The sequence below is a fragment of the Engystomops pustulosus genome, chromosome 6 (assembly GCF_040894005.1).
Source record: "Engystomops pustulosus chromosome 6, aEngPut4.maternal, whole genome shotgun sequence".
Taxonomy (NCBI): Eukaryota; Metazoa; Chordata; class Amphibia; order Anura; family Leptodactylidae; genus Engystomops; species Engystomops pustulosus.
The window spans coordinates 4821484-4845655 of NC_092416.1; the positions used below are offsets into that span (position 1 = coordinate 4821484).

A 24172-nucleotide genomic window follows, 5' to 3' on the forward strand; every position below is an offset into this window, starting at 1 on the left:
CCGTAAAGTGAGACTGTACTTCAGCCTATTTCAATTACCTCTAGTGGTGGATAGGGAACCTGTATAATTCTCTAACTTATCAAGAACCAGAAACCAAAATAAATTGACTTTACACGGACAGAATTCTCCAAGGATTAAACATTGGCACCAATACCTAACTAGGTCGCCGCTTAAAAGTGAATTTCCGATGCGCAGATATTAACCGCTTTCTGTCTGAAGTCGTAACCGCTCCATTCAAGACTCGGGCTATTGAAGGTTCAGTCAGTTCCTAATAATAATTCTGTGTAATGTTCAGACTTCTACCACACAACGTTCTGAGAGGGGAGGCATAAAGTGGGTCATTCGTCTCATTAGAATAGACGCGGATGTGGTGCTGTTCTGTGATTGTGCTATATACAACGGCACGCTGCTGCTGCGTGAAAGGTGCTGGAAATCGAGAGGATTAATTATGCAAATTGGTGCACACGGTGTTATGTGTGGAAATTTTGTTTGCAAATCCTGATGATGTCGATGTGATCCTGCCCGAGGAACGACTCCTATAGTCTTTAGTTTCCCATCCCTAAGGTTACTCGATCGGGGTCGGAGCTGATAGCCCTATATGCAATAGTCAGCTGTCTACTAGACATGACCACCATCGCCAGAACCTCCTCGCATCAAGAAACCACTACTGATGAAGCCAGCCGTGTCAGGGCAAGACGGTGAACCCTCCGCTACAAGGAAGAAGAACCGCGCCCCAAGAGCAGAAGTCATCATGCGACTCCATCTGACCGATACAATAAGTGCAAAGAGACAAAACCGGGCAAGTGCAACGGAGCTTCTCGCCTTTGGCAACACAAATGGATTCTTCCTTCCTAATACGTTAAACTTATGTGGTTAGACAAGTCGTATGTACATTATGTATTAGTAAAATATATTTATATATACGGGAGCCTTGTACTTATATTATTCACATCTCTCGTGTTTGTTTGTTTGTGTGTGGTGGGGGGGGGGGGGGGGGCAGTCGTGTCTAGAAACCTGGAGGGCCAAGGGACAAGGACAAGGACATGGCTGAACCATTGTGGATACAATAAAGGAGTAATAGTCATAATAACACTGCTGAAATGGGAAGCACTTATGTGGTCTATAAGGTCTACGAATGAGCTCAGACACAAAACAAGAGCCGCTGCTTCTTCCATGTCGGACTGAATACCACAAAAATAGACACAAATGATTCGTGTGACAAGACGTCCACACAAAGACCTGAAGCAACTCCACGAAAGCCACATGGGGAATGGAGCAGTAGTGTTTTCTAGGACGGTGATTACAGTATAGGGGGAGCTCGGTTATCACAATCCTGGTTGACCACCTGAGGTATAAATGGTGCGACGGTTCTTAGCGAAAGCCAACGGCTCTTGGTAGTGAGGCTTAGGCTCCAGTTCACACTGTCGTGTAGATGATTTCTTTGAACCCTCACGTTGGTGTATGACTGGCTGCAGTACTGACCCACTTTGGCCATCTCCATGTATAGTGTATATGTAAAGACCAACTAGGACCTCGGGATCAGCGAGGGCAACTCATTACGACCTCCCTCTGAGCAATGATTAATACATATATATTTAGCTGCTCTTAAAGACCTTCTTGTCATGGGATGAGCTTATACATCGCCTTCCCCTTTCCACAACAATCTTTCTACGGCCCTCGGCTCCGATCCTATCGCACACGGGGGGAAGTAGAGCAGGTTTTATAGCCTTGTGGTACTGACTGGGGTGAGGAATCTGAGATTAGACACAAAGCAACGTATAACGTGACTCCTATATATAACAAATGCATAAATAAGATAAGGCTTGCATTTACACAACGCGGACGTAGACAACTCGTTACGTCCGACTCCATACAAGAACAAAAAAATACTGCGTCAAGGAACGCGTCCGCGTGGCGACATACAATGCTATGGCCGTAGCTGCCGACATATCCCTTTTATAATGGATAAACGCAACAACCTCATGAAACACATAGAAAATAAGACAACGCTGTGAAAATAAATACCACGTAACGGGGTAAATCTTTCAAATATACGCAAGAAATGAATCCATAAAGCATAAAAAAGCGGCCGTAGTGATGGCGAAACCAACGTCCCAGGCCACCTATTCAAACAATACAATGGTGGAGCCTACTACATGGAGGACTCGCTGCCATCTAAGTGCGTTATATATATCCCACCCAGTGGTTACCTAGTCACAGATAGATAAGTGCTTCCCATGTCATTCCATAGACTTACAGTATAGGGTCCCAGGGTCAGGGTGGCTTTCTTCCAAACACAGCGCCACCCCTGCCCCACGGCTTGTGTGCGGCACTGCATCTTATTTAAAGCTACTATATTAGAGTAACACGGTTTCTGGAAGAAAGCTTCCGACTTCTTGACGACCCTTCAATATCTCATTGTGGGAAAGTTCAATCCTGTTACAATATTATTCATCTTATAAGTTACGATTGTCAGTGGCAGAGCACTGAGGACCCTACAGAGAACCATCACTGACTCTTTTCTACCAGGTCAAATTGGTATTTGTAAATGTACACATCAGTCCACCATTGTGATAATATATCAGAAGTAAGGACCACCTTGGTTATCGTCCATCGTAAGTTTCGGATACTACCCGAAACGCACAGATATGAAGTTCCATACATAGTATTAAGGCCGTAGAGACCTTAACGATGATCACTATTCTATCTAATTCCTTTGAGCGGGACACATTGAGTGATTATTTATCGTGCGGCCTGTATACAGCACTCCTTTCTTCTCCGCCTGTACTTCTCGTGTCCATCAACTCTTGATTTGGTCTCCAACAGAACTGGATGCCGTGATGAGAAGGGGTGGCCTTGGTGTGCTGCTTCTTGTGAACCGCAAGATACTCTGGGTGAAGGAAGCTGTCTCCACACTGCAGGCAACTGTACAGAGGCTGAAGGTCGTGAGACTTCTGGTGTGCCTCCAGATTAGACATGAGGTTATAACGCCTCGGGCATTCTGTGCACTTGTAGGTGCGCTTTCCTCGTGGAATCACTCGTTTCTCCTTGACTTCGTCATTCGATTCTGATTTTCGAGGACGGCCCCTGGCTCTTGGTGCTGCGTACTCTGCGCTTTGACTAGCATCTACGGTAATGCCTTGCCCCACATGACTCTTCAAATGATATAGCAGATTAGACTGTTGCCGAAAACGTTTGCCACAGCACTGGCACGCGTATGGCATCTCTCCGGTATGAGTGCGCAAGTGGATCATCAGACTGGTGCGTTGACTGAACTGCCGGTTGCACTCGTGACAGTGGTATGTCCGCTCACCGGAGTGGATGCGTTGGTGGACCAACAGGTTGGATTGGTGAGTAAATATTTTGTCACAAGCAGGACAGTGGAACTCTCCTTTAGCTCCATCATTTGGGGATGCAGCTGGGGATTCACTCTTTGAATTAGTCTCCATGTGGACCCAAGGATGGGCTTGCCCTGGAGAAGCCTCTATATCGGAGCTCATGCTAGGTTCAATCCCGGGGTCTAGTCTGGAAAGCAGCGGAGAGGTTGGCACATTCTCTGCAGTACAGTTTAGCTGCCCTTGCACAGTGTTTGTCTTTATATGATAAAGTAAGTTGGACTGCTGTCGGAATCGCCTCCGACACTGCAAACAGGAATATGGCATCTCGCCGGTGTGAGTCCTTAGGTGCACCATCAGACTGGTGCGCTGGCTGAACTGTTTACCACACTCCAAGCAGCGATAGGTCTTATCTCCTGAGTGAATGCGTTCATGGACCAAGAGGTTGGATTTATGGGTAAATGTCTTAAAGCAGCTGCCACACTTGTATGTACCTTCAGCGGATGACGACTGGGCGCCATTTATTTCTAAATTATCAGCGATGCACTCGCTACTGGAGGCAATGTCACCGAGGTGGATAGTCTGAGGTCCCTGGAACAGCTGCCCATTGTGATGCATTTGGTTTCCATCAAATGGAAGAAATCCTGATCGGATTGGAGCAGAGTTTGGGCTTAGAGTCATCCCGATGGTCTGAATATTTTTCCCATTTGGCTGTTCCTTATTTGCGTGCTTCCTTGGACGAGTTATGAGTTCATCCCCAAGAACATCCTCGTGATTCTTGAGATGTTGGATCAGATTTGACTGCTGTCTGAATCTCTTCTCACAAAGCCAACACTGGAAGGGCTTCTCCCCCGTGTGTATACGCAAGTGGACTATTAGGTTTGACTTGTTGTTGAAGTGCCTTGGACATTTCCAACACTTATGTACAGCTTTCCCCCCCATGGAGGCCCCTGCTGGTCCTTGTCCTATCCAGGTAATTTTTCTTGGTCTTCCTCTTCCTAGGACATGGAAAGGACCCTTTGGAGGTCCTGCCCCGCCTGATTGACTTCCAATTCTTTGATAAGAAATACTGTGTCCTGGCTGTGGGATTAGGTTGGACTCGAGGCTATTTAGCATGCCCGAGACATTGCTGCTGTCTGATCTTGCAGGTATCTTGAAATGTTGTGGAGGATAACCGTCATGATCCTGACGAGGAGATAGCATGTTCTCCGGATATGCATGTGGGAGGCCTCTATTAATGGGGTAGGAGACTTGAATCTCTCTACAATGCATGATGGCATTGGACTGCTCTACATGGAGCTTCTGATGTAACAGAAGGCTGTGAGAGCTTGGGAACCACTTGGAACACTGGGTGCACTGGTAAGCCCTGACCTGGCTTTCTTCCATTCGCCCACCACCAATGTTTATCAGCTGGGGGCTATCTCGCTCAACATATTGACCAGACGGTCCGATCAGCTGGCCGGACATCTTTGTGTTCTGCTCATTTTCAGTGCTCACGTTGGCTTTTGGTTCTGCTGGTAAAGCATGGCTTTTCATGTGGTAAAGAAGATTGGACTGCTGGCGAAATCTCTTCCCACACTGAAGGCAAGCATATGGCATTTCCCCGGTGTGACCCCTTAAGTGAACCATGAGGCTGGTCCTTCGGGTGAAATGCTTACCACATTCTTGACAGCGATACGACCTATCCCCAGTGTGTATGCGCTGGTGCACCATGAGGTTGGACTGATGAGTGAAACGCTTGAAGCAGTGGCCGCAGACGTAGGGTCTTTTACATGATCCGGGGTCTTCTCCCTTGTCACCTTTAACAAATGGGACTTTGCTGCTCCACACTTCACTGCTGGATTCATCACCTTCCGATATCAGATACATGAAGGGGATGCCAGGTGCGGTGTTTTCCTCACTCCAGTCCACTCCATCCAGTTCCTCTACTCTCTGATGACTTTTCATGTGGTGGGTCAGGTTAGACTGTTGTCGGAAACTTCTATTGCATTTGTTGCAAGAGAATGGGGCTTCTCCGGTATGAGTACGTAGGTGGACGGTGAGACTGGTGCGTTGATTAAATTTTCGCCTACACACGTGACAAGAGAAGGGCTTCTCGCCAGTGTGTATGCGCAGATGCGTCACCAATGAGGACTGCTTGCAGAAGGTCTTATCGCACACTATACAACGATATCGCCTCCATTCTAGGACTGGAGTCGCCGGGTGATGCTGTGAAGCTTGCTGATCAGGGCGTCCCTCTTCGTTCCCGATAACCTGGAATTTATCTTGGTTGTGGGATTCTTGATGCTGCAGAAGTTCAGACAGATCTTGAAAGACAAAATTACAGAATGAGCACTGAAAGAGACCCCAGAACCTCTGGTTTGGTTGCTCTGAGGAGCTAGACTCTTTCCTCCTGTTCGTCTCCATGGTTTTGGATGCTTGTCCAACATTAGACCAACCATGTGGTCTACAGATCACTATGTTATCCTTCTCGAGCTTGCCAAAACTGGTTGGCAGTGGAGTGATCCCATGTAAGGCTGACTGTGCCGAGGTATCCTCCGCAGCTCCACTTATCTTGGTACCACCAGCTCTTTGTTCCACTCCCTCATCTTCTCGGTGTCTTCCCTTCTCCAAGAGAGGCGAGCTCTGCCCTGGAGGATAATTATATTCAACTGTGCTGCTGGCTGATGGGCACACTGGTTCAGCTGCCATCATGGGGTGGACATTTTTCTCCCGCCAGCTGTTGTCTGTGGTTTCGATCTCTGTGGCAATCAGAGTCCCCTGCGGAGTCTGTGAAGATGACTGGTCTTCAGGAAGCTTCCCCACCAGAGGGGCGAAGGATCTAGGTTCCTCTGTCGTTCCACTGCTCCAACATTCTGTAACTAAGAACAACAACAGTCAAAAGATTTCTGCAACACGGACGATGAAGATGGGTTTTCGCAACTAGATGAGCTGAACTTACTTTCCACACGACTGGCCCTGGCCTGGTTGTTCTCTTGGCCAAAGGGCTCTTCTGCAGTCTCCATTATTGAGAGAACATCAGGTTTGGACATCTGGAAGGTCTGAAAAATAAAAAAATTTAAAAGTATCATTAACAATGGCGTCTACCAGAGATGTGTCCTTGCATCACACCATCACTGGTTATACACAATAGAGATCCGGTAGTTGCTTCTGGGTTTGGCTCGTGCTTCAGAAAGTCCAAAGATAATGGTCAGATACCACAAACAACTCTTCCCGGACAACCCCTTTAAGCTGCTCATAAAGAGTGCGATATACGATAACAAGTTGTTATAAGTACCTTTCTATAGCTGGGAACCTGATCCTTAAAGGGGTATTCCTCCCACAATGAAAAGTTTCTTCTATGTACTCAGGATAACACAATATCACATTCTCTAATTCACTGTTATTAACAAAAATGCAGCATCTCACAGATATAAGTCCAACCTGACTCAGTTTGTACAGAGAAGAATTCTGTCTCTATCTGCTGTGTTGCTGCAGCCCCGCCCCCTGCACGGAGCTCAGAGACTCATCACATCCAGTCAGCACATGGGGAGGAGAGAGAGAGGCTGCAAACTACAAGGAGAGAAGTGATCCGGGGGAAGGGGGAGGCAGGCACATGTCTGTGAGATGTAGCAGAGCTCACAGTGTAACAGTCTCTGTGTAATCTCATGCATTTCTGATCGGTCTCATCTCTCTCTGTGAGTTAGGCGGGAAGCCAGATGAAAGTGTATATACACCTGTACCCTGATAATGTCACCACATTGTCACCCCACAGAACTAGATGGATAATACATCAGTAAATACAATACAAAATTGTAAAGAAAGGGGTTAAAATGATCTTTATTGTGTTAACATCACTAGGGTTTTTTATGGGAAAACCCCTATAAGGAATAGATATCCTGGAGTGACTGTTATCCCCCGTCTTCTCTCCCTAACTTGCCAATTTAGGAAAAATAATAATAAACGTTAATAAAAGTTTTTTTTCACCTTCTCTGACTGGACTATGGTAGATTCCTCCAAACCACCTGCCCCACCCCAGAGTAGAGTATGGCCGAGACCCCTGCCCCACCCCGGAGTATGGCCGAGACCCCTGCCCCACCCCGGAGTGTGGCCGAGACCCCTGCCCCACCCCAGGGTGTGGCCGAGACCCCTGCCCCACCCCAGGGTGTGGCCGAGACCCCTGCCCCACCCCAGGGTGTGGCCGAGACCCCTGCCCCACCCCAGGGTGTGGCCGAGACCCCTGCCCCACCCCAGGGTGTGGCCGAGACCCCTGCCCCACCCCAGGGTGTGGCCGAGACCCCTGCCCCACCCCAGGGTGTGGCCGAGACCCCTGCCCCACCCCAGGGTGTGGCCGAGACCCCTGCCCCACCCCAGGGTGTGGCCGAGACCCCTGCCCCACCCCAGGGTGTGGCCGAGACCCCTGCCCCACCCCAGGGTGTGGCCGAGACCCCTGCCCCACCCCAGGGTGTGGCCGAGACCCCTGCCCCACCCCAGGGTGTGGCCGAGACCCCTGCCCCACCCCAGGGTGTGGCCGAGACCCCTGCCCCACCCCAGGGTGTGGCCGAGACCCCTGCCCCACCCCAGGGTGTGGCCGAGACCCCTGCCCCACCCCAGGGTGTGGCCGAGACCCCTGCCCCACCCCAGGGTGTGGCCGAGACCCCTGCCCCACCCCAGGGTGTGGCCGAGACCCCTGCCCCACCCCAGGGTGTGGCCGAGACCCCTGCCCCACCCCAGGGTGTGGCCGAGACCCCTGCCCCACCCCAGGGTGTGGCCGAGACCCCTGCCCCACCCCAGGGTGTGGCCGAGACCCCTGCCCCACCCCAGGGTGTGGCCGAGACCCCTGCCCCACCCCAGGGTGTGGCCGAGACCCCTGCCCCACCCCAGGGTGTGGCCGAGACCCCTGCCCCACCCCAGGGTGTGGCCGAGACCCCTGCCCCACCCCAGGGTGTGGCCGAGACCCCTGCCCCACCCCAGGGTGTGGCCGAGACCCCTGCCCCACCCCAGGGTGTGGCCGAGACCCCTGCCCCACCCCAGGGTGTGGCCGAGACCCCTGCCCCACCCCAGGGTGTGGCCGAGACCCCTGCCCCACCCCAGGGTGTGGCCGAGACCCCTGCCCCACCCCAGGGTGTGGCCGAGACCCCTGCCCCACCCCAGGGTGTGGCCGAGACCCCTGCCCCACCCCAGGGTGTGGCCGAGACCCCTGCCCCACCCCAGGGTGTGGCCGAGACCCCTGCCCCACCCCAGGGTGTGGCCGAGACCCCTGCCCCACCCCAGGGTGTGGCCGAGACCCCTGCCCCACCCCAGGGTATGGCCGAGACCCCTGCCCCACCCCAGGGTATGGCCGAGACCCCTGCCCCACCCCAGGGTATGGCCGAGACCCCTGCCCCACCCCAGGGTATGGCCGAGACCCCTGCCCCACCCCAGGGTATGGCCGAGACCCCTGCCCCACCCCAGAGTATGGCCGAGACCCCTGCCCCACCCCAGAGTATGGCCGAGACCCCTGCCCCACCCCAGAGTATGGCCGAGACCCCTGCCCCACCCCAGAGTATGGCCGAGACCCCTGCCCCACCCCAGAGTATGGCCGAGACCCCTGCCCCACCCCAGAGTATGGCCGAGACCCCTGCCCCACCCCAGAGTATGGCCGAGACCCCTGCCCCACCCCAGAGTATGGCCGAGACCCCTGCCCCACCCCAGAGTATGGCCGAGACCCCTGCCCCACCCCAGAGTATGGCCGAGACCCCTGCCCCACCCCAGAGTATGGCCGAGACCCCTGCCCCACCCCAGAGTATGGCCGAGACCCCTGCCCCACCCCAGAGTATGGCCGAGACCCCTGCCCCACCCCAGAGTATGGCCGAGACCCCTGCCCCACCCCAGAGTATGGCCGAGACCCCTGCCCCACCCCAGAGTATGGCCGAGACCCCTGCCCCACCCCAGAGTATGGCCGAGACCCCTGCCCCACCCCAGAGTATGGCCGAGACCCCTGCCCCACCCCAGAGTATGGCCGAGACCCCTGCCCCACCCCAGAGTATGGCCGAGACCCCTGCCCCACCCCAGAGTATGGCCGAGACCCCTGCCCCACCCCAGAGTATGGCCGAGACCCCTGCCCCACCCCAGAGTATGGCCGAGACCCCTGCCCCACCCCAGAGTATGGCCGAGACCCCTGCCCCACCCCAGAGTATGGCCGAGACCCCTGCCCCACCCCAGAGTATGGCCGAGACCCCTGCCCCACCCCAGAGTATGGCCGAGACCCCTGCCCCACCCCAGAGTATGGCCGAGACCCCTGCCCCACCCCAGAGTATGGCCGAGACCCCTGCCCCACCCCAGAGTATGGCCGAGACCCCTGCCCCACCCCAGAGTATGGCCGAGACCCCTGCCCCACCCCAGAGTATGGCCGAGACCCCTGCCCCACCCCAGAGTATGGCCGAGACCCCTGCCCCACCCCAGAGTATGGCCGAGACCCCTGCCCCACCCCAGAGTATGGCCGAGACCCCTGCCCCACCCCAGAGTATGGCCGAGACCCCTGCCCCACCCCAGAGTATGGCCGAGACCCCTGCCCCACCCCAGAGTATGGCCGAGACCCCTCCCCCACCCCAGAGTATGGCCGAGACCCCTGCCCCACCCCAGAGTATGGCCGACGCCTGCGGCCCCACCCCAGAGTATGGCCGACGCCTGCGACCCCTCCAGACCAGGCCGTACTGTGGCCGACGCCTGCGACCCCTCCAGACCAGGCCGTACTGTGGCCGACGCCTGCGACCCCTCCAGACCAGGCCGTACTGTGGCCGACGCCTGCGACCCCTCCAGACCAGGCCGTACTGTGGCCGACGCCTGCGACCCCTCCAGACCAGGCCGTACTGTGGCCGACGCCTGCGACCCCTCCAGACCAGGCCGTACTGTGGCCGACGCCTGCGACCCCTCCAGACCAGGCCGTACTGTGGCCGACGCCTGCGACCCCTCCAGACCAGGCCGTACTGTGGCCGACGCCTGCGACCCCTCCAGACCAGGCCGTACTGTGGCCGACGCCTGCGACCCCTCCAGACCAGGCCGTACTGTGGCCGACGCCTGCGACCCCTCCAGACCAGGCCGTACTGTGGCCGACGCCTGCGACCCCTCCAGACCAGGCCGTACTGTGGCCGACGCCTGCGACCCCTCCAGACCAGGCCGTACTGTGGCCGACGCCTGCGACCCCTCCAGACCAGGCCGTACTGTGGCCGACGCCTGCGACCCCTCCAGACCAGGCCGTACTGTGGCCGACGCCTGCGACCCCTCCAGACCAGGCCGTACTGTGGCCGACCCTGCGACCCCTCCAGACCAGGCCGTACTATGGCCGACGCCTGCGACCCCTCCAGACCAGGCCGTACTATGGCCGACGCCTGCGACCCCTCCAGACCAGGCCGTACTATGGCCGACGCCTGCGACCCCTCCAGACCAGGCCGTACTATGGCCGACGCCTGCGACCCCTCCAGACCAGGCCGTACTATGGCCGACGCCTGCGACCCCTCCAGACCAGGCCGTACTATGGCCGACGCCTGCGACCCCTCCAGACCAGGCCGTACTATGGCCGACGCCTGCGACCCCTCCAGACCAGGCCGTACTATGGCCGACGCCTGCGACCCCTCCAGACCAGGCCGTACTATGGCCGACGCCTGCGACCCCTCCAGACCAGGCCGTACTATGGCCGACGCCTGCGACCCCTCCAGACCAGGCCGTACTATGGCCGACGCCTGCGACCCCTCCAGACCAGGCCGTACTATGGCCGACGCCTGCGACCCCTCCAGACCAGGCCGTACTATGGCCGACGCCTGCGACCCCTCCAGACCAGGCCGTACTATGGCCGACGCCTGCGACCCCTCCAGTCCAGGCCGTACTATGGCCGACGCCTGCGACCCCTCCAGACCAGGCCGTACTATGGCCGACGCCTGCGACCCCTCCAGACCAGGCCGTACTATGGCCGACGCCTGCGACCCCTCCAGACCAGGCCGTACTATGGCCGACGCCTGCGACCCCTCCAGACCAGGCCGTACTATGGCCGACGCCTGCGACCCCTCCAGACCAGGCCGTACTATGGCCGACGCCTGCGACCCCTCCAGACCAGGCCGTACTATGGCCGACGCCTGCGACCCCTCCAGACCAGGCCGTACTATGGCCGACGCCTGCGACCCCTCCAGACCAGGCCGTACTATGGCCGACGCCTGCGACCCCTCCAGACCAGGCCGTACTATGGCCGACGCCTGCGACCCCTCCAGACCAGACCGTACTATGGCCGACGCCTGCGACCCCTCCAGACCAGACCGTACTATGGCCGACGCCTGCGACCCCTCCAGACCAGACCGTACTATGGCCGACTCCTCTAAGCCTAACCCCCGCCCCCACAGATAGGGCTATGGCTGATGCCTTAACCCCACACCCTTTCCCAGACTGGACTGATGCTACGACCCCTCTAGACCAGACTGTGGCTGACGCCTCTGACCAATCCCCCCAACCGTCATATGGCTGACCCCTCCAACCTCTCCAGATCGTACTACGGTATCTCTCTGTGGTGGAGAGCTGCAAACAGAGCTGTCCACTGTTCCAGGAGTCGACAGTTTGGCTAATGCCCTGCATCTTGTCTCTCCCATGTATAAAGTACAGGGATCTGCCTTCAATGTAGCTAAGAAGCAATGATTTCCCCGGCTCCTTCCACCTACAGTACACGATATAGTTCCATAAGGCAACTTCAGGCTCAGCAGTTGTAGCTCCTTCTCTGTCGGGGAGAACTCTCCGTTGATACGACATATTGGGATTTCAGGAGTGTTGTAAAGCCAAGTAGAAGAGTGCGGCTCACAACACGACTACACAGAGGAGACTACTGCACACAAGGGGCGACCACACTTTATAACCTTCCCCAATTCATATGCAGATGTGATGATGTCACCAGTGATTAACCCCGTCTCCTCCAATAAGTTTTACATTTCATCTCCGGGATACAGAACAGATTCAGAAAGGGAAACAAGTAACATCAGAGTGAATGAAAGCCACATGGATGAAGAGATCAAAGCGTCGCAGCATATGGCTCTAATTAACCGCCTCCTATAGAACATCCCTTTAACTGCAATTTCCTACAGAAAAATCCAAAAATGAGTTTCGCTTCTCAAGTTATAATCGAAGCATCTCTAATTACTGACAGAACGGACAACGAAAACTACAATAGAGGAACATGAATTATATCATATACATCTGACAGGAAGCAAGAGCGAGGATACACAGGGGTCTACACCAATGCCGCCAATCCTGTATTATACCCCCAGAGCTGCACTCACTATTCTGCTGCTGGTGCAGTCACTGTGTACATACATGACATTACTTATCCTGTACTGATCCTGAGTTACATCCTGTATTATACCCCAGAGCTGCACTCACTATTCTGCTGCTGGTGCAGTCACTGTGTACATACATGACATTACTTATCCTGTACTGATCCTGAGTTACATCCTGTATTATACCCCAGAGCTGCACTCACTATTCTGCTGCTGGTGCAGTCACTGTGTACATACATGACATTACTTATCCTGTACTGATCCTGAGTTACATCCTGTATTATACCCCCAGAGCTGCACTCACTATTCTGCTGCTGGTGCAGTCACTGTGTACATACATGACATTACTTATCCTGTACTGATCCTGAGTTACATCCTGTATTATACCCCCAGAGCTGCACTCACTATTCTGCTGCTGGTGCAGTCACTGTGTACATACATGACATTACTTATCCTGTACTGATCCTGAGTTACATCCTGTATTATACTCCAGAGCTGCACTCACTATTCTGCTGCTGGTGCAGTCACTGTGTACATACATGACATTACTTATCCTGTACTGATCCTGAGTTACATCCTGTATTATACTCCAGAGCTGCACTCACTATTCTGCTGCTGGTGCAGTCACTGTGTACATACATGACATTACTTATCCTGTACTGATCCTGAGTTACATCCTGTATTATACCCCAGAGCTGCACTCACTATTCTGCTGCTGGTGCAGTCACTGTGTACATACATGACATTACTTATCCTGTACTGATCCTGAGTTACATCCTGTATTATACCCCAGAGCTGCACTCACTATTCTGCTGCTGGTGCAGTCACTGTGTACATACATGACATTACTTATCCTGTACTGATCCTGAGTTACATCCTGTATTATACCCCAGAGCTGCACTCACTATTCTGCTGCTGGTGCAGTCACTGTGTACATACATGACATTACTTATCCTGTACTGATCCTGAGTTACATCCTGTATTATACTCCAGAGCTGCACTCACTATTCTGCTGCTGGTGTAGTCACTGTGTACATACATGACATTACTTATCCTGTACTGATCCTGAGTTACATCCTGTATTATACTCCAGAGCTGCACTCACTATTCTGCTGCTGGGGCAGTCACTGTGTACATACATGACATTACTTATCTTGTACTGATCCTGAGTTACATCCTGTATTATACCCCAGAGCTGCACTCACTATTCTGCTGCTGGTGCAGTCACTGTGTACATACATGACATTACTTATCCTGTACTGATCCTGAGTTACATCCTGTATTATACCCCAGAGCTGCACTCACTATTCTGCTGCTGGTGCAGTCACTGTGTACATACATGACATTACTTATCCTGTACTGATCCTGAGTTACATCCTGTATTATACTCCAGAGCTGCACTCACTATTCTTCTGCTGGTGCAGTCACTGTGTACATACATGACATTACTTATCCTGTACTGATCCTGAGTTACATCCTGTATTATACCCCAGAGCTGCAGTCACTATTCTGCTGCTGGTGCAGTCACTGTGTACATACATGACATTACTTATCCTGTACTGATCCTGAGTTACATCCTGTATTATACCCCAGAGCTGCACTCACTATTCTGCTGCTGGTGCAGTCACTGTGTACATACATGACATTACTTATCCTGTACTGATCCTGAGTTACATCCTGTATTATACTCCAGAGCTGCACTCACTATTCTGCTGCTGGTGCAGTCACTGTGTACATACATGACATTACTTATCCTGTACTGATCCTGAGTTACATCCTGTATTATACCCCAGAGCTGCACTCACTATTCTGCTGCTGGTGCAGTCACTGTGTACATACATGACATTACTTATCCTGTACTGATCCTGAGTTACATCCTGTATTATACTCCAGAGCTGCACTCACTATTCTGCTGCTGGTGCAGTCACTGTGTACATACATGACATTACTTATCCTGTACTGATCCTGAGTTACATCCTGTATTATACTCCAGAGCTGCACTCACTATCCTGCTGCTGGTGCAGTCACTGTGTACATACATGACATTACTTATCCTGTACTGATCCTGAGTTACATCCTGTATTATACTCCAGAGCTGCACTCACTATTCTGCTGCTGGTGCAGTCACTGTGTACATACATGACATTACTTATCCTGTACTGATCCTGAGTTACATCCTGTATTATACCCCAGAGCTGCACTCACTATTCTGCTGCTGGTGCAGTCACTGTGTACATACATGACATTACTTACCCTGTACTGATCCTGAGTTACATCCTGTATTATACTCCAGAGCTGCACTCACTATTCTGCTGCTGGTGCAGTCACTGTGTACATACATGACATTACTTATCCTGTACTGATCCTGAGTTACATCCTGTATTATACCCCAGAGCTGCACTCACTATCTGCTGCTGGTGCAGTCACTGTGTACATACATGACATTACTTACCCTGTAATTGTTCGGGCCTGCTTGTATTGGACATCCTCTAGTTGCTGCTAGTTGTAACCAACCAGAAGGCGGTTTTCATTTCTCTACTAGACATTATGAACTATAAGCAGTGATCTGATTGGTTGCTATGAGCAGCTCCTCTGCACTGGTTGTCAGGGATGTTCTTTTATACGAAACAATGAAACTTTATTGCACGGTGAACAGTGCGCGCTGTGGTATAGACTGCGGTAGTAGTGACGCCATCGCTGCGGCCATTGTTAGTGTGAGATTGCGGCCTCCTCCCTGCCCTGCGGGCGCCATTGTTTTATTACGTGATATAAAAAACAACATCTGAAGGAGAAAAAAAACCCCAGAGAAACGACCGAAATAAATGTTATTAGAAGCATAAAAATAAGCACGGGGCGGCGGCGGTGCCGCGTCCTGCGGAGCGGGAGGAATATTTACAGCCGCAATATAAAAATAACGCTGCACACGCAACGCCCCGCAGCCTTAACCCCCGCACTGCCACATTAACCCCTCCAGCTCTCCTCTAACAAAATGGAGGCCTTCGTGTGCGAAGAGAGGGGGGGGAAGAAACTAAAATATTAAAGGTCCCAGAGGTCAAAATGGATTCCCTGCGAGAGCTCAGTCCCGTCTGGGGCTGCCATGGCAACGGGCGCACGTGACCGTAAGAAAACAATGGTTTAAACGCTACGAAAACAAATAAAAGTGCGAGCAGGAAGTTCACCAAACTGAACGTGATGAGCAGCAGATGGGGGGGCGACGCGCGGGGATCAGCCGCTGTTCACACACACAGCGCAGGCCCCTGCACTACAAGGGTTTATCTCACACAGGTTTTTATTAGGTTTTTTTCTTTTCATGCTTCAGGCTGCAGCGTCCAGATGGTCTCCCGGGTGAGCGAATGGAAAAACTCCTCCCCCCCCCCCCCCCCCGCACCCAGCGCCGCTAGTTTATGTTTTATTACATTATTTAGCTGAGGTTACAGTTTAGGGGGGGTTTTTTTCCGATGCAAAGACATTTTGTGCCAATTTTTTTTTCTCTGTAAGCTCCTATTGTTAAGGTTTTTTTTTTTTTATTATTATTTTTAGCCGATTTTCGAGCAGCTGCTGCCGCCGGTGTTTTCTGGGTGAAGTCGTTTTGTGTTACTTTACTAATTGTAAATTTCATTTTCATTTCATTTTACAGAACATTGGTTTTTTTGGGGTTTTTTTCTACAACTTACGTCAATTTTTCCTAGTTTTTTTTCCCCCTGGTTAGTCGATTTTAGAGCACGTTACTAGTTCCTGGATAAAGGAATTGGCGCCGCTCTTTATATAAAACTTATTTGCATTTTTTTGTCTTATTTTTAGTATTTTTTTTTTAATATCCTCCAAAGTTATTTTTTCTTTTACTAACAATTTCTATTCGTTATTACATTACAGGTAGCTCCCCGGGGAATGTACAAGATCGGTTCTTTAGGTTTGTTCTTAAGGTGAATTTGTATGTAGGTCGGAAATGTATATTTTATAATTGTAGCTTCAGAAAAAAAATAAAAGTTTCATCCCAGTGACAAATGGATTTTTCTGTAATGGGGACCGAGGATTATCAATAAAGCTTCATTCCAGACACCTTACAGCTGATCATTGCAGTCTGGGACTAAATTAAAGCATTCAGAGGTCACCAGAGGTCACAGGGGGCAGAGAGGTCGTCTGTAACTAGGGGTCGTCTGTAACTAGGGGTCGTCTGTAACTAGGGGTCGTCTGTAACTAGGGTGTCCTTAATTAGGGGACCACCTATATCTACTTTCAGACTGCAACTCTTAATTTTTTATGTACATTTTTGGTAATTTTTTTTATATGGAGGTTATTTGTATTTCTTGGAGTATTATAGTTATTTTGTATCAGATTTTATTTAAAGGAAATCTACCATCAGAATCCATCATGATAAGACAGGGACACTGAGGTTTCATGCAGGTAAGCGCCTGCTACGCCGTGGTCTCGGGTGCTGACACGTCCGGCTGGAGAGATGAGTGTTTCCCACCCCTCCCCTCTCCATAGGGAGCCATGCAGCTGGGCCTTACAATAGTGTGGGCAATATGGCACCCATTGAAATGAATGGGTCATTATTCTGCACGCAAGGAAACATTACGGTGCGGGTACCACACAGCTGGTAAAAACCGTTCATGTGCATGAGCCCCAACTCATAGATCCATAGATATCACCTTTTACAATTATGCTAATGAGCCGTAAGTACTCTGGGGGCGTTACCAGAGCCCTTCTGTGCTGTATTTTTTCCAGCTGTTGCACTGTGCAGGGACATTCCTTGTGTAGAATTGCGAGGGAGGAGGGGGGTAGCCCTCCTGGCTAATTAGCATAATTATAAAAGTTGATTTTAGATGGAAGGAGGCCATGGATAACAGAATATAACCACAGTCGTGGGTTTATCAGGATGGATTCCGATTTCCTTTTAATGCTTGTGGTGATGGCTTTGGGGATACACTAAACCCCTGGTCGCACCATTACTTTAGCAAATTTGTAAAATTTTTTTCTTACCTTTGAGATAAGATAATCCTGCAGCAGATTTATCACAGAGGACGACGCTGATGCAGAATGACAGCAAAATGAACCAGACACTTTAAGCCCCGCCCCCTTAGGGCTTATTCACACGTCAGTTTCTTCCACTGTGGAAACATTTTATAGCCAGACCTAAATTTTTTCACTGATGACAATAGAAGTCTACGTCTCCCCCTCAAAAAATAATGCAGGATCTTTATATGCCATCAGTACTTTTTACTGAGGACGTGAAGAAGAACTGGTGCTTTACATGGATTAGGACAAACACTCGGTTCCTAGCATCATTAGTCAACAAAACTGCACAGAAATATAAATTTTTGGGGGAGCTTGTCATCATTGTGTAAAAAAACAAACAAACCGGTCTGTTATGTAACAAAGCAGAAAGAAAAGAAAGGTCCAGGAAAGAATCCGGGAAAATCACCGGAGCAGGAAGAGAAAACTGATGCATGAATAAGCCTGAATACACACAATGTGTCAGCCGCACGCATACTGTGCCACACCAGAAACACTGCCCAAAATCTACAGGTAACCAGGTCCAACCTCCTGCTGTCACCCCCACAAGCCCCCGCCAGACACATGACTGCTACAGAATCAACACAAGAGGAAACGGCATCAAAACTGTTACAAGAGAAAAGAAACAACTCGAAAACTTCAGACACTACTGGGAACAACGAATAAACTTCTCTCCCGACACATAAATGATAATGGAGGGCGACCCCCTAAACTTATCATATATATATATAGATGAGACCAAGGGGTCCGAAGGGTCCACTAGATGGGGGAGGGGCTGAGGGATTTAGGGGTCTACCCATGGGAGGCAGAAGAAGGGGTCTACAGCATGTGGGGAGGGGAGATAGAGGAGACTGCACTCTAGAAAGTAGGGGGGGGGGTCAACAGTGAGGGGTCTAGAACAGATTTAGGTTTCTAGAGGATTTGGGGGAGTTAAGACTGTGCAGACCAGAAGATGTGGGGGGGGGGGGGTTAGGAATGAGGGGTCTAGAAGATTTAAGGGGGAGTTAATAATGTGAGGTCTAGAAGAATTGGGGGGGGGGAGCCTTGAGACTGTGGGGACCAGATATAATGGAAGTTAAGAGTTAGGGGTCCAGAAGATTTAAGGGGGACTTGAAACTTGGGGTTTAGAAGATTTGGGAGGAGTTGGGAATGAGGGGTCTAGTTTGGGTTTAGGGCTCTTGAAGATCTGAGGAATTAGGGCTGAGGGTCTACAGCATTTGCAGGTGAAGTTCATGTTCAGATCTGTAGAAGATTTGGGAGAACTCAGAATGAGGGGTCTAGGAGGTATGCGAGGGGCCGAGGCGATATCGGATGGGGTGAGGGGTCGAGGCGATATCGGATGGGGTGAGGGGTCTAAGAGATATCGGAGGGGTGAGGGGTGAGTATTAAGGAGGGAGATGACAGATGGACAGAGACCAGAGCAAGGACCCTGCACCCATCACCCAGTCCGTCACAGCTGTAACATTGGCGTGAAACCCCTGTCTCCCGCCAGGCCGCCCGGTTTAGCGCCCGTTATCTCCGCGGTGCCGTTCTGACCCGTTACTTCCATTATGGAACTTTTTCTCTTATTAGTTGTTCCAGCAAAGCACAAAAATAACAAAAAAAACAGGAAAATCTCAGTAACATTTTCAATGTAAAAATGTAATAAAACGGCGGACATGTCGCTGGTGTGAACGGCGTCTGATATTCTGCGTGACACCTCCCACCCTGCGATACCCCCCTCTGTCATGGGTCGTGATACCCCCCGGGGAGGGGTGACACTTTGGGGCCACTTTTCGCCCCTTGTCCATCGCAGATGAAGCACAAATCACCAATTACAGCTGAGCAGCCGCCGCGTCCTGCCCTGACACCAGCCCCAGCACTGGGGGCCACACTGCACCCCCGGGGGGCCCTGCACTCACCAATATTAACCCTGACAGCGCCACAGGCAGTGCACTGCGCCCTCCCCGGCACACAGGAGGTTAATGAGTGTGGCCCCCGGGGCGGCGGGGGATGGGGGCCCGGCTCATACTCACCTGGGTGCAGGGAGAGGGGTGTGCGGGGTCAGCTGGGCGGCAGGAGGGCTCTGGACATTGGGGGGAGTAGACACAGGATGCTTTGTGCAGGGGAGGAGGAGAGACGCTGCTGTACGGAGGGGGCAGCCGGGGGGAAGGAGACGGAACTGCCGTACAATGGCTACGGCGGCCGCGCCGGCACAAAACACCCACTAACGCGTTTCCCTGCCTTCCATTACTGTAGAGAGGAAAGTGACAGAGTGTGAGGGGAAAATCTGCTCGGATCTGACTGGAAATGCCTCCTAGTTATGAGAAATAGAGTCAGGAGCTGGAAAAGTCCAGAAAAGAACAGAAGAAGGGACTGACACGACTTACAGCCGATACAATGACAGAAATCGACAAATGTGACTAAAAATATTCGCAAAACGGAGAAAACTAAGACAGAAATTGTAATGTCTTACGCCGCCGCATCATCAGTTTCACGAATATTGAAAAAATAAATTGGCGTTATGTATCCTGCAGCTTGGGCGATAAAATTGCTTAGAAAAAGGCGTTTATAGATTATAATAATAGTAAATGATTACAATACAATAAATCTAGCGCGCCGTGAAGTGATGGCGGGCGGGAATCTACCACAGAAACACAATACGATAATCTGAATTGTTCATCTTAGTAAAAAATGATTATCGGATGCGTCTGTCAGGCCGTGTTCACACGCTGCGTTTAGTTCTGAGAAATGAAAAGTCCAGAACATAAGACGGTATCATCACGACGTACGACTGATACCGTGACAGAAAAACATCAACGATTGTGACTAAAAATCTAGCCATATTGATAAAGCAAAGTGAAAATAATTATGTCTACTGCTGTCGCTTCATCACAAATCATAGATTTCTGAAAAGAAAAATCCATTTCCATCATGTATCCTGCAGCCTGGGCGGTAAAAGTGCTTATAAAATGGCGCCAATATATGATAATAATAAGAAGCAATTACAATACATTAAATCTAGCGAGGCGTGAAGTGATGGCGGACGGGTATCTATGCGTCTCACTGAGGGTGACGCCACACAAGCTGATTCAGTGGGTGAAGTACTGACTGGATGTCGGCCATATTTCCGTGAAAGAATATAGTGATGTCAGGAGTCGAGAGCTCCTGCGGGTCCGTTGTCCCATGTGCTACCACCAGTACCATGTCACAGGACAGTATTATACACAAGTATCATGTCATGGGTCGGGTTTCTCCACAGTCCTGGATATATATATATATGGTGAGTATCCTCCTGTGTTCGCATGTTGCGTTTACGCCGCATTTTTCTTAATTCAGATTTTTGTCCTTTTTACAGGTCTGTGGTTTTCTTTTTGGCCATTCACTGACACGAAGCAGAGATGTTGACCAATACTAATCAGAGTAAAACGTTTCAAAACTTTCCATAATTAAAGGGGTTGTCTGGTTTAAGCAACTTGGTAGTGGTCTCAGTGATGGGACCCCCCATGGATCACAAGGTGGGGGGGTCTGTTGCACCAAAGATGATCGATGCAGCGTGCACCCAACTTGTCCATCTCCGTCAGCTCAATAGAGATGAATAGAGCAGCCGACGCATGCACCACTGGCTGCATTAGTCGTCTCGGGTGCAAAGGGGATACAAGAGACCCCCATCTATGTGATCCGTGGGGGTCCCATCATTGGGACCCCCAACAATCAGCAAGGTAGACCCGATTCACATCACCAGACAATGCCTTAAGAGCTTTTACCTTCACATGTCCTAGTTCTCATCTTTCAGGTGACCAGGGCTTGTGGTTCTGTCAGGCCCCATACACACTAGCAAATGTAATGCGTCCAGCTCACATCAGACTCGCTGACTGCAACGTCCAGCCCGATCCCCGGTTCCTTAGCGTTCAGGCCGGACGTTCCAGCTAGCAGACGCTGCGGTTGTGATGTGAGTTGGGGCCTTAGAGCTGGAAATGTGAGATGCAGATGAAGATCCAGTTTCCATCTGTATCTCTACAGAACCACAAGCCTGGTGCGATCTGAAGCACATGATCTTTATCTTTAATGTGACACCAGCATCTTGTTCAGGTGCCATGGATCCCAAAGATAAGGTTCCTCTCAAATGACGATTCTCTATGCAGCCTCTATATTTGACTCTTCTCTGCACATTTTCATATGACTTAGGATTAGGTTTTTATATGTAAATAAATGGCAATTTAAGAAATGACATTTCATACCCTTCCTGGGGGGGGGCTGCTAGTTTCATGGGGTAACAATTGGTGACAGGTTCCCTTGTAACTGTCTACTGGTTAAATATACAGCCATGTGCCTGATGAAGTATAGTGCCATATGTCACCTGTGTATAGCGTTTAATGCACCATGTGCTTCCTGAGAACACTTATGTGGCCGTCACTTGTGGAGTCTACTGAGTTTTTCGGCTCCCCTCCTCATCCTCTGTGTGAGGTGTAGAGGATAGTCTGTAGTGCTGTCGGCTCCCCTCCTCATCCTCTGTGTGAGGTGTAGAGGATAGTCTGTAGTGCTGTCGGCTCCCCTCCTCATCCTCTGTGTGAGGTGTAGAGGATAGTCTGTAGTGGTGTCGGCTCCCCTCCTCATCCTCTGTGTGCGGTGTAGAGGATAGTCTGTAGTGCTGTCGGCTCCCTTCCTCATCCTCTGTGTGCGGTGTAGAGGATAGTCTGTAGTGGTGTCGGCTCCCCTCCTCATCCTCTGTGTGCGGTGTAGAGGATAGTCTGTAGTGCTGTCGGCTCCCCTCCTCATCCTCTGTGTGAGGTGTAGAGGATAGTCTGTAGTGGTGTCGGCTCCCCTCCTCATCCTCTGTGTGAGGTGTAGAGGATAGTCTGTAGTGCTGTCGGCTCCCCTCCTCATCCTCTGTGTGAGGTGTAGAGGATAGTCTGTAGTGGTGTCGGCTCCCCTCCTCATCCTCTGTGTGAGGTGTAGAGGATAGTATGTAGTGCTGTCGGCTCCCCTGCTCATCCTCTGTGTGCGGTGTAGAGGATAGTCTGTAGTGGTGTCGGCTCCCCTCCTCATCCTCTGTGTGAGGTGTAGAGGATAGTCTGTAGTGCTGTCGGCTCCCCTCCTCATCCTCTGTGTGAGGTGTAGAGGATAGTCTGTAGTGCTGTCGGCTCCTCTCCTCATCCTCTGTGTGAGGTGTAGAGGATAGTCTGTAGTGGTGTCGGCTCCCCTCCTCAGCCTCTGTGTGAGGTGTAGAGGATAGTCTGTAGTGCTGTCGGCTCCCCTCCTCATCCTCTGTGTGAGGTGTAGAGGATAGTCTGTAGTGCTGTCGGCTCCCCTCCTCATCCTCTGTGTGAGGTGTAGAGGATAGTCTGTAGTGGTGTCGGCTCCCCTCCTCATCCTCTGTGTGAGGTGTAGAGGATAGTCTGTAGTGGTGTCGGCTCCCCTCCTCATCCTCTGTGTGAGGTGTAGAGGATAGTCTGTAGTGCTGTCGGCTCCCCTCCTCATCCTCTGTGTGAGGTGTAGAGGATAGTCTGTAGTGGTGTCGGCTCCCCTCCTCATCCTCTGTGTGAGGTGTAGAGGATAGTCTGTAGTGCTGTCGGCTCCTCTCCTCATCCTCTGTGTGAGGTGTAGAGGATAGTCTGTAGTGGTGTCGGCTCCCCTCCTCAGCCTCTGTGTGAGGTGTAGAGGATAGTCTGTAGTGCTGTCGGCTCCCCTCCTCATCCTCTGTGTGAGGTGTAGAGGATAGTCTGTAGTGCTGTCGGCTCCCCTCCTCATCCTTTATGTGAGGTGTAGAGGATAGTCTGTAGTGCTGTCAGCTCCCCTCCTCAGCCTCTGTGTGAGGTGTAGAGGATAGTCTGTAGTGCTGTCGGCTCCCCTCCTCATCCTCTGTGTGAGGTGTAGAGGATAGTCTGTAGTGCTGTCGGCTCCCCTCCTCATCCTCTGTGTGAGGTGTAGAGGATAGTCTGTAGTGCTGTCGGCTCCCCTCCTCATCCTCTGTGTGCGGTGTAGAGGATAGTCTGTAGTGCTGTCGGCTCCCCTTCTCATCCTCTGTGTGAGGTGTAGAGGATAGTCTGTAGTGCTGTCGGCTCCCCTCCTCATCCTCTGTGTGCGGTGTAGAGGATGGTCTGTAGTGCTGTCGGCTCCCCTCCTCATCCTCTGTGTGCGGTGTAGAGGATGGTCTGTAGTGCTGTCGGCTCCCCTCCTCATCATCTGTGTGCGGTGTAGAGGATAGTCTGTAGTGCTGTCGGCTCCCCTCCTCATCCTCTGTGTGCGGTGTGGAGGATAGTCTGTAGTGCTGTCGGCTCCCCTCCTCATCCTCTGTGTGAGGTGTAGAGGATAGTCTGTAGTGGTGTCGGCTCCCCTCCTCATCCTCTGTGTGAGGTGTAGAGGATAGTCTGTAGTGCTGTCGGCTCCTCTCCTCATCCTCTGTGTGAGGTGTAGAGGATAGTCTGTAGTGGTGTCGGCTCCCCTCCTCAGCCTCTGTGTGCGGTGTAGAGGATAGTCTGTAGTGCTGTCGGCTCCCCTCCTCATCCTCTGTGTGAGGTGTAGAGGATAGTCTGTAGTGCTGTCGGCTCCCCTCCTCATCCTTTATGT

General features: G+C 51.7%; 2 protein-coding genes across 3 annotated transcripts in view; one reads left to right on the forward strand and one right to left on the reverse strand.

Annotated features, from left to right (window-relative positions):
* Window positions 1-1038: 1038 nt before the first annotated feature.
* LOC140066242 (uncharacterized) lies at window positions 1039-19858 on the reverse strand. Of its 2 annotated transcripts, none has more exons than XM_072113805.1 (3): window positions 19639-19858; window positions 6277-6376; window positions 1039-6196 (listed from the first exon to the last, which is right to left on the reverse strand). In XM_072113805.1, exons 2-3 carry the CDS (start codon window positions 6365-6367, stop codon window positions 2739-2741), a joined length of 3549 nt encoding a protein of 1182 aa, XP_071969906.1. In that variant the 5' UTR covers window positions 6368-6376; window positions 19639-19858; the 3' UTR covers window positions 1039-2738. The 2 variants fall into 2 exon arrangements, with proteins under 2 accessions (XP_071969906.1, XP_071969907.1); XM_072113806.1 differs by lacking the exon at window positions 19639-19858 and adding an exon at window positions 15060-15154.
* The window catches only part of LOC140066243 (transmembrane protease serine 5-like), a 52055-nt gene continuing 47645 nt past the window's right edge, over window positions 19763-24172 (forward strand). The window contains exon 1 of the mRNA XM_072113807.1: window positions 19763-20885. Within this exon, the coding sequence (XP_071969908.1) occupies window positions 20751-20885 (135 nt within the window). The 5' untranslated portion in view covers window positions 19763-20750. The remainder of the gene's footprint in view (window positions 20886-24172) is intronic.

Excerpts from the sequence above, each read along its gene's own strand:
- LOC140066242 (XM_072113805.1), bottom strand. The coding sequence starts at position 6,367 with ATGTCCAAACCTGATGTTCTCTCAATAATGGAGACTGCAGAAGAGCCC. Across the intron at positions 6,197-6,276 it reads CAGGGCCAGTCGTGTGGAAA|TTACAGAATGTTGGAGCAGT; the intron begins GTAAGTTCAGCT and ends TGTTGTTCTTAG.